This window comes from Nothoprocta perdicaria, unplaced genomic scaffold, assembly GCF_003342845.1.
Source record: "Nothoprocta perdicaria isolate Ctin4 unplaced genomic scaffold, notPer1 scaffold_86, whole genome shotgun sequence".
Taxonomy (NCBI): domain Eukaryota; kingdom Metazoa; phylum Chordata; class Aves; order Tinamiformes; family Tinamidae; genus Nothoprocta; species Nothoprocta perdicaria.
Window position 1 is genome coordinate 874,641 of NW_020456154.1, and position 9,840 is coordinate 884,480.

Genomic DNA, 9,840 nt, shown 5'->3' on the forward strand with positions numbered 1-9,840 from the left:
TAACAAGTAACAGTAACTGCCTCTTTCCAGTAACAAAAAAGCAGTCCTCGAGCCAAAGCCTGTCCCTCAGCCTGCCCCTCTGTCACAGTGTGGGCGAGGTAAGCTTCAGTGAAACCACATGAGCTGTGGCTCTTTGGTTTTATGGTCCAAAGGGGAAAATAGAGTATTGGATGTGTTGGACTCCCCCCCAACAAGCTTATTTTGTGGTATGAAGCAACGATCAGCTGTGCTCCCAAATGTACATAATCTAGTACCARTGAAGGAAAGTCATTCACCCTTTCAGCGTTTTTAACACTAAAAATCTCCAGGCTTACGATGACTGTCATGTGGCAGGCTTGAACTTGTGACCTACGAGGGCAAAAAATCTCTCAGTACAAATCCCTTAAGCTGCAAAAGCCATTTGGATTGTCTTATAAACCCCCTAAACTATCAAGATCCTCCCCTCTCTAAAGAACTTTTATTTTTTTTTAATATGACGCAGTTTTGCTTTTATTTGTCTGAGGTGACTTTAGCTAGATGACTCTTCAGAAAGTATTTCTACTCTGTCTGTTCCTCATGACTCAGAATACTTGAACATGTGCTGGAGTGCCCTGCTAAGATAAAATTGTTGGTTGGAATTCCTGAAGGAGAAATTCTAGTTCAGCTGGGAGTGAGGACCTCAAAAATATCAAGGCTTTTAAAATTTTCTAACAAGCCAGTGTAGCTTGGCTGGTTGAACAAGCCAGTTCCTTGGTGAGTGTTGGAAGGYTTGGGTCCCTTCTTAGTGCAGCTGAAATTCCGGGCTTCAGAAATGTTGTTTGCTCCTACCCTAATTGTTGAATAGGCCCGTGAGCAGGAATGCATTTGAAGAGAGGTGGACAAAGCGCAGCGCTTTGTTTCAGGAGCTATTTGCAGATAAACAGATAGATCATCTGTGAAGTTCTGAGGCTTTTTTTTTTTTTTAATGTTTATTGAAAGGGGGCAATTCTAATCTAAAATCCATGCAGATTTTGTGTTAACAGAGTACTTATCTTAGCAAGCCTAAGGAAACATCAGAGGAGAGGGAAATTTTATGATGTCAGTGGTTATTTGCAAGAAGTAGGAATCATCCCTTACATACTAGACATAGCCAGAGCTTACAAAGCAAACATGAGCCATGAATGTCCTGTCTTGCTGAACAGGCAACATCCTCGGTGTCATACGCGATCATCAGAAGCTGGTCAACACCTTTCGGATCATGCGTCGAGCAGGGTATATCAATGAGTTTGTTTCCATCTCTACAAATCTTTCCGACAGATGTGTCTATATTTCYTCTGATGGAGGGAGATTGTGCAGGTGAGTATGTCATCAAAACTCTCTTATCCCTATCGGTCCTTGTGCACATAAAATACAGAGGATTAAGTATACAAACGTAAGCACACGGTCTGTATTCAGCTACAGTAGGACTTGAGAATCTCTTTTCTCCTTACAGAACCCGGATTTAAAGCTGAAAGATCAGAGAAACATCACATGTAGACAACTTAAATATATATATATAGTTTCATATTTAAAACTAAGTTGGAACAAAAGGTTGCCTCCATCTTCTAACCAAAAGGGAAGAAAAATCAACCTAATGTGTGATAATATTCCATGTCTTTAGACCTTATGGTTTTTTTCTGTCCTATATAAAAAATACCACAGTTCAGAAGCAAAAAACAAGCAACTTCCTTACCTGAGGTCCCATCAACTTTGATACCATATTGTAGGATCAGAAGCTGTCCTCTGCCTTTAGATAGGTTGCCTTTACTCCTGGTGCAGTGTTTTTTCTGGTGCGTACCTGTTTACTGTAATAACAAGGAAGTTGCTCTCACAGTTTAGATTTATTTCTTTGCTTCCCCTTACTAGGCAGGGAATGTTCTGCTTTGAAATGCTTAATGTCTGTATTAGGGGGAGAGTGTGCCTGAGTAGCAGTCACATTGCAGAGGAGAACAGCAAGGAGCTGCCTGGCTAAAACAGGACAGACTGCAATATAATGATATTTTGAAACAGAAAATGAAGTTGTACTCTAGTAAGGTGCTAGAGACGCCAGTCAGATTGTGGCTGTGCTGTGCTAAACCATTTAAAAGTGTAACATCTCCGGGCCCAAACAGTTTAGCCTAAAGGACAARGCGTAACATGAGCAAAAAAGAGATTGGGAGAGACAGAATGACTTAATCCATACGTATTTAAGCATTGGCTGGTTGTATGTGTGCTTTGGAACAAGTAATAGTCAAAGCTGGAGTTGACATTGCACCTTGTTCAGTAGCTGAAGCTCCAAAGCGAGCACATTGAACGCAGTTTGAGGCGCTCCAGAGGCCCCAGGATCCTCTACATACGAGCTCTCAGTTGATCGTACCTGGCCAAGACACCCAGGCGTTGGAGCGAAGTGAAAGGGAAGGAAATAACTTCTTCACTGGGGGCTGATGCTGGGTGTTCTGCAGATCTGGAGGTGCAGAGAAACTTCCGGGGCGTGTCCCAGCGTAGAAAAGACAAGTGAAATCRTGAGGATTTCCAGGAGTTTACCAGGTTTGCTTTGTGACCTCCCTCCCGCCCAGCAATTGTTCACAGCCCCCTCTTAACCACTTTAAAGGGCTCATTAGTCCGCAAACAGTTATTTAGACTTCAGAGGGGACTCCACAAGTATCTTGTAGCTATTTGCTGCTCTTTAGAAGAGCAACTTGTCCAAATAGCARCAGCCCTTGACGTTTCATTCTCGCATGCCATCCTTTGTGTCAGTGTTTCCTTGCGCTAAGGAAGCCTTCAGAGATCCATGTGCTGTTGAAATTTATGGATTCGCCTGGTGCAAACCCATAGTTTGCATCTGTATCATGTAAGTAACAGCAGAATGCATTCCTGCATGCAGGCGGTGGAACACCACAACTCTTTCCTTGGTGTTGTGGGAAGCCCCTGTGATATCCCTAGGGCTTAATGCTGGTCTTAGCCTTGTAGATTGAGAAGGCTCAATTCTTCCAAAGTCGTTGATAAAAAGAGCAGGTGAAACTTAGAAAATCTTGAAGAGGAGAAAGCCGGGGAAAAAGCCCTCTGCCCCARAAAAGGAATCTTAGTGCTCTTGGTRCAATTTTAAGTATGTTGAACAAAACAAATCAGTTTAGGAAATCTATGTGTCAACCCCATATCTGTAAATTCCAAACTGACAGCGTTTATTGACTCTGTTTATGTGGCTCCATCAGTTCAAGGTGAGTAAATTGTAAAAGTGATTGTAAGCCTTATATCATTAGGTGGTATGTGCAGTGTTCTTATCCTCAGTACAAGAAAAGTTACCTGCCTGTGGATTTGCTATGACAACTTTTTTTTTTCATTTGTAGACCTTATATAATTGTGAAAAAGCAAAAACCTGCAGTTACAAACAAGCATATGGAAGAATTGGCTCAAGGATACAGGTAAATACTTTGAGTAGATTATATTCATCTTCAGATCAGTCTGTAAATATTATGTGGATCTACTTCAGTCACTCCATTGTTTTGCAGGGTTATTGAGCTATGTCAAAAAGTCTGCTCTCCGTGTTAATTAGTAGGCAGCTTAATTAGTAGGCAGTATCAGGGTGGGTTTTTTTTTTCTAATCCGATGAAAGAGAGACTAGTGTTTGGGGGATTTATTGATATGGAATTTGGTGATTATGTAGAATAAATATATATAGCACAGCCTGATAAAATGTTACRCTTCTGCTGAAAATGGAACACTTTTTAGAAATCTCACCATGACCACCATAAACTAAACATTCAGAGTTAGTTTTGAGACTTCTGGAAGAAAATGTTTTTGTATGTTTAAACCTCCCATATTTATACAAAAGCTTTTAGATTTACCTTTAAATATGTATTGCAAAATTATTACAAGAAACACTTATATTTGCCTTCTTTTACAGTGGTGGTGTGTGCAGCTAGGGGTACTTTGTCAGGTTGTTCAAATAAGTCACATCAGTCAGTTTGACTGTGTCGGGGGTGGAGTGGGCAATGGGTTTCAGTCCAAATAATAGGCAATTTTCTTTTAAAGAGCAAAATTCACAGAGGTTTTCATGCAAAACCATTTCTCCAGTTTAACCACTCATTACATTCCTCTAACATACATAGCAGTTTTATTTTTTCAGAAATAAAGATTTGTTTTTTTCCGGAAATAGAAGAAAGGGCCATAGTTTTAGTGATTTTTATTTATTTATTTATTTAACTATAGGAATTTTGAAGACTTTTTGCACGAAGGCCTTGTTGAATATTTGGATGTAAATGAAGAAAATGACTGCAACATTGCTCTATATGAACATACAATTAATAAGTAAGTGTGTGATTAGATTAAGTACTGGTATAGGAAGAATATTTCGTGGACCTCCAATGGACCAGTGGGAGGAAATGATCCCAAGATAGCTGTTAAAAGTTTAGGAAATCACTGTATTGTCCATAAACTTGTGTAACTTAGTTGTAATTAATAGTGCTGTAAGAATCTGAATTTACCCCTTATGAGGACATCGCTCTTTGTGTTTAGTAATAATATTCCCTATGTTTTGGTGTTGGTTTGTGTACCCCCTTCCCTGCTGATCATCTGGAGTTKTAAAAAATGCAACCATGCTGGTACAGCTTGTGTTTGTACAACGGGCAAGATGCACTAGCGTGAGGTATCCCATTGACATCCCATTCCTGCTATTGTAATGCAGGCTTCTTTGAGCTACAGTTGCCTCTCTTTACCATTCCAATCCAAATAAGTGCTTTTTTTTTTTCCCCCTTTTGGAGGATTTGGCTCTTTTTAATATCTTCAGATTCTTCYGTATCCATTTGTAACTCTACCTTTTCAAACTCATGGAGTTGTCTTCCTTTCTCCATGCAGGGATAATTTGACTTGCAGAAATTGGGCTGCTCTGTAACCTTGTTGGCCTCTCCTTAACACTGAAATTCACTGTTAGATATTGGGATCTGGTTATTTTGCATCTTCCTCAAGTAGGGTCAAGCATTTGTGCTGGATTTTATCCTGTCTGAAAATGTATATGTTAACTGCACATACCTTCTGAAGAAATTCTTAACTTCACTGCCAGTGTGTTCTTAAGGCAGCAACATTTTTTATCCTTTGATGACAGTGTCCATAATTCTGTGAGGTTCTGCAGAATGGGAGAAGTGTCCACCCTCTAAGCTTACAGATACCTCTTAAGGCCACTATGCAATTTCTTTGGGGGTTCACCCGCTCTTATTTTCTTAGAACAGATCTTAATTGAGCATAGCTGATTTTTTTTTTCACATGGAGAAAAATAGTGGATGCCCTCTGGCTAGCTGCGGTTTTCTAGTACATTTGTGATATACACAGATGTGTGGGGCTGCTAGATAGCTTAACCAGACTTGCTACTTGGGTTTAATTTAGCAGAACATATAATGTGAAGTTCCTGCTGCTCCCTGTCTTCTTTAGTCTGCATATATAGAATAATCCTTCAGCATTTTGGGGATTGTGATGCCTTGTCAAATCTTTTGAGCATTGTCATAATAAAGATTTTTTTCTCCAGTCATTTTTTTTGCAAAGTCTTGAAGTTTAGTAGTCAGTTTAATGTCTATAGCTCAAAAAAAAAAAAAAAAAAGAGTAAATTTGCAAGTAGCTGAGTACTGGGCATTGAAGATGGGCTTTTCAAAGTGTGCAGTGGGTTTACATATGTTGGAAAAGCAACGTATGCCTAAAACCAAGCTCTGCTTAATAACTGCACAATATCGTAAAGATATGTTTTGGGTGAGTTGACTTTTCAATTGTCTTTATTTCAGAGTTCCCCGTTTCCTGATTACCTGTCTTGATTTAAAAAGCAGAATTGCTTAAGTCTTGCTCTGCTCTATGCTCTATCCTCAGTTATCCCTGTGTCCCAGGGCTGTCATGATCTAGTTATCTCCACTGGGCATGGAGTTTTTCCTCCAAAGCGAATGCAAGATAGACAAGATTTTGCACTGTCACCTCTCTGAAAGAAAGGGAGGCTCTGCTCCCTTTCCATGCCTTTTCAGTTCTCACTGGTAGCCCCTCTTAACAACATAACTGCTTCCAAAATACCTGCAGAAATTAGCAAATTATATTTTACTGTGCCCTATTAGCCCAGGCGTTTGGTCTTGTTTGGACCTGATGTGGTCTCTCTCTCTAACTAATGTTATATAAACCTGGAAAAATTAAACTTTCAATTTTTTTCCCCCAATTCCTGAATGTCCCTTGTTCCTCCTCCTCCCATCTCCCCTGAAATTCCTAGTTTTCCTAGATACCTAACTGGATGCAGAGGACGCTCATTGCATGCAAAGACATTCCTTAAAGAAATTTTTACTGTGACTTACTGCATAAACTGCTTTATTATCTATCTGAGGCCCCTCAAGTTGTTACCTAAAAGCTTTTTCTCCCCAGTGGAACGTTTTGCACTTGTTCTTTTCTTATGGGAACACTAAAACCAAAAATAAAGTTGATTAACGAGCTTAGTAAACGCATGTTCTGGGGTCATACTGACAGCTTGAACAGGGGTAAATGAGATTGGCAACTGCTCAAGTAAATGAAAGATAGTTCATGAGTTTTTATAATTTGTGCTCCTTCTTTTAAGAGATACGACGCATTTGGAGATTGAGCCTTTCACACTTCTTGGCGTCTGCGCTGGGCTGATTCCGTATCCTCACCACAACCAGTCCCCGAGAAACACGTACCAGTGTGCCATGGGGAAGCAGGCGATGGGTAAGGCCTCTTGGTTCTTGTCTGCAGGGTTATCCTGGGTTTCGAGGCTATGCAAGAAAGTGACAAAGCAGAGAACTTCTTTCTTTCCTAATTTATGTAGAAACTTTAGTAGAAGAGGGAGAGCATGTGCTGCAGCTTAGGGAAATGAAGGAGAAATTACCTCAAAAAAAAAAAAAAAAAAGAATAAAAAAGGAAAAAGAGCGAGTCAGTTTTGCAAACAGGAGGCCACATCTGTGGGTCTGTGTTTCAAAAGAAAATTTGAAGAAACTGTGGCACTGCTGATTTTTTTGGTTAGTTTAGTTTTTGTGACTTTCAGGTTTTCAGCATAGCTGGAGGATTGGCAGAGTATGGCTAGGGTTTTCTTTCTTTTTTTTTTTTTTTTTCTTTTTATACTGCTATGTGTAGTGGGTTTCCAAACAAAAAGAGTAAAAAAGTGTTCTCACAAAGAGAGACAGCGAGTGACAGGGAATGCAGGGAGAAGAGACTTCCCCTGAATAATTGAGTAGTTGTCCTTGGAGGGGGGGCAAAAAAGGAGAAAAAAAAAGGTTATTTTGACATTATGTAATGGAGGAATGAAAATGTGAGAGAGTTTAGTTGCTTGRCTAAACCCACCCAGCCCGTGGTTTAGATACTAGGCTTTGGTTTGTTTGTCATGGATGCTGAGGGCAACTAATAGCCCCCCAGCAAATGACTGCAAACAAGGTTCATTTCCCAGTTATTTACTAGCAGTATTTAATAGTTTAATAGGTGGTGTGGTAGGCGGTCAGTCTAAAAGAAGCAAAACGAACCCCGTGAGCCATCCCGTGCCCATGCGGGTTGGTGCTGAGCGCTGGGTGCGAGCTCCTCCTTCCCGCAGCGCCAGAGCCAGGGCAGCGGTTCCTGCTGGCGCCGAGGCGGCCGCCAGCGGGGCCGGAGCGGATCCCGCCGGGAACTCCAGCAGCAGGAGCAGGCCCGGGCCCAGGGCACAGCAGCCGTGGGCCTCGCGTTGGCCGCTCGCTCGCTCGCAAGCCGAGGGCCGCGGGGAAGGCGCCGGCGCCGCGCGCAGAGCGTGGGGTGACTGCGAACCCGCCGGCTGAGCAGCCCGCGCCGCGGCCCCGACAGGGCACCTCTTGTGAGGCCCCTCGCAGACAACTGGAGCAGAGGGGCTGCCTTGCGCTGAACCGACACGCTCAACACAGCCAGACAGCAGAAAGGAGCAGCAGATGCGTTTCCCTCCCGAAAAAAAAGTGAAAGAAATTAAAAACGAGAAAGGGAGAAGCACGAGGGGGATGCGCTCTTCTTCCTCACAGTTCTCCCCGTGCCATTCTCGTTCCCCCACCCCCGAGTCTCTATTTTATGACTATTAGTCTCAGAGCGTTTGGTTAGTTGCCACACACAGTTAAGCAGGATCAGTGTGTACAGAAAGCCAATTCAGTATCTGTGGAGTTCTTTTGTAGTTTGCTGTGTGAAGGTTTTTTTCCCCGTTTTGTTTTGAGTGTCATTTGCAATTCATTGTCTGTGTTTTCTGAGGTTGGTGTATTCAGCTGCTTTGACCCCAGGTCTTGCACATTTAGCTCCTTGGATACAATCCTCTGACGTTCCTGCTGACGCTAGGAGCACAAAAGCCATTGAATATCTTTAGCAATAAAAAAAAAAGTCTTTGTTTCGGTTTGTTATGACAAAACACCTGACCCAAAGAATAAGCAGCTAGCTAAAAGTACGTTTTAAAAGTTGGCACATGACCTGGGCTGCATTTCACTGCACCTGAACCATCCGCAAACACCTGAACCCGTTATTACTGTTTAAAAAAAAAAAAGAAAAGTTGGAATGGATTTTCTGAATTCTGAAATACAAAAAGGTATTTCTGTGCAGCTACTGATCGAATAAGACCTAGAGGATGTTTCAGAAGCAGTTTGAACATACGTTTTCTCTGCGGGTATGTGTGAGGAGACGCAGAGCGGCGCTTCAGACCTCACGTGCCCGTTCTTGTGTGACCATCCGCCTCCCTCCCTTCCCTTGTGCATCCCCGGATTCAGACCGGCCGCTGGGTCTCCGTGAGGAAAGGCCCATGGCCAAGTCCAGCCTGCACTCCCCTGGGGACACGGGTAGAGCCCAGGGGCTCCTGCTTGGAATTGGAGCCTCGTGTTGCTCGACACTGACCCCCTCTGACCACACAGAGGATCTGTGCTAGTGGCTGTGGAGGGTCTTGCTGCTCTGTTTTCAGAAACATTTACCACAGGGGAAGATGTGGAGGTAGATGAAGGGCTGTGGCCAGTGCCTGCAAGGGACACATAATGCAATATCAGTGACAGACACTCAGGATTAGAATAGGAATGTTCTACCGAGTAGTATGTTAAATGTGCTCTGAAAAATATCCTTTCTGACCAGAGTGAGTCGTCTTGCTTCAGGGTGAGGGCTGTGCTTAGCAAGCAGCTGGATTTCAGTGAGGGGATGTGAGCGCGTGCCGTGACGGTGCAGGAAAATCTGCTGTGTGCTGCAGGTCGTACTGTGAGGCTAGGAGAGCGTTGTGATTAGGTTCAAATTCACCTGCTGCTGCAGGGCCCTCTGCTCGTGGGTGACTTTGAGTGCAAAGGTAACATTAAAGTTCAGTGTCTGAGAAACTTTCAAGGTTAAAATACAAGAACCTCTGCTGTTTGCATTCCTTGCGTTGCTAAAATAATGCTTAGAAGGATGAAGGGGTCCTGAAACAGAACAATAAATCTGGCTGCTGGCGTAGCCGAGCTGCGCGCTGCCCTCCCTGCAGGAATAGCGGGACAAGGCACAGGGAGCCCTGGGCGCTACTGGATCCTGCAGGAGGCCGGAGGGATGCGGCGCCGAGAGGGGCTTCTCCCTGCAGGTCTCCACATCGGAGCAAGGTCTCCAACACACTGTAACACGCGGATGCCCATTGCGCTGTGAGGCAGCGAAGCCCTGCAGGGGCTGTTTGCCTCGTGGTGGATCTGGCTGAGTGTGCTAAAATCGTGCTGAGGTGGCGGCTGCGCCCCACGGAGCAGAGCGCTGGGGGCTGTTTATCCTGGGTGGCTCTGTGGGAGCCAACCCGTCGGCAGGGAGCCCCACGGAGCGTCAAAGCAGAAGGAGTAACTGCTGCTGTGGCAGCGGGTGCCGGGCTGTGGGACAGGGCTCCCTCGTGCCGGGCGCTGGGACAGGGCTCCCTCGTGCCGG

At 43.7% G+C, this 9,840-nt stretch overlaps 1 protein-coding gene across 1 annotated transcript in view; it reads left to right on the forward strand.

The window, feature by feature from the left end:
* The window catches only part of POLR3B (RNA polymerase III subunit B), a 65,464-nt gene that overhangs the window by 26,434 nt on the left and 29,190 nt on the right, over nucleotides 1–9,840 (forward strand). Inside the window, exons 15-18 of the mRNA XM_026052227.1 lie at nucleotides 1,161–1,314; nucleotides 3,324–3,398; nucleotides 4,186–4,284; nucleotides 6,551–6,678. Of these exons, the coding sequence (XP_025908012.1) occupies nucleotides 1,161–1,314; nucleotides 3,324–3,398; nucleotides 4,186–4,284; nucleotides 6,551–6,678 (456 nt within the window). The remainder of the gene's footprint in view (nucleotides 1–1,160; nucleotides 1,315–3,323; nucleotides 3,399–4,185; nucleotides 4,285–6,550; nucleotides 6,679–9,840) is intronic.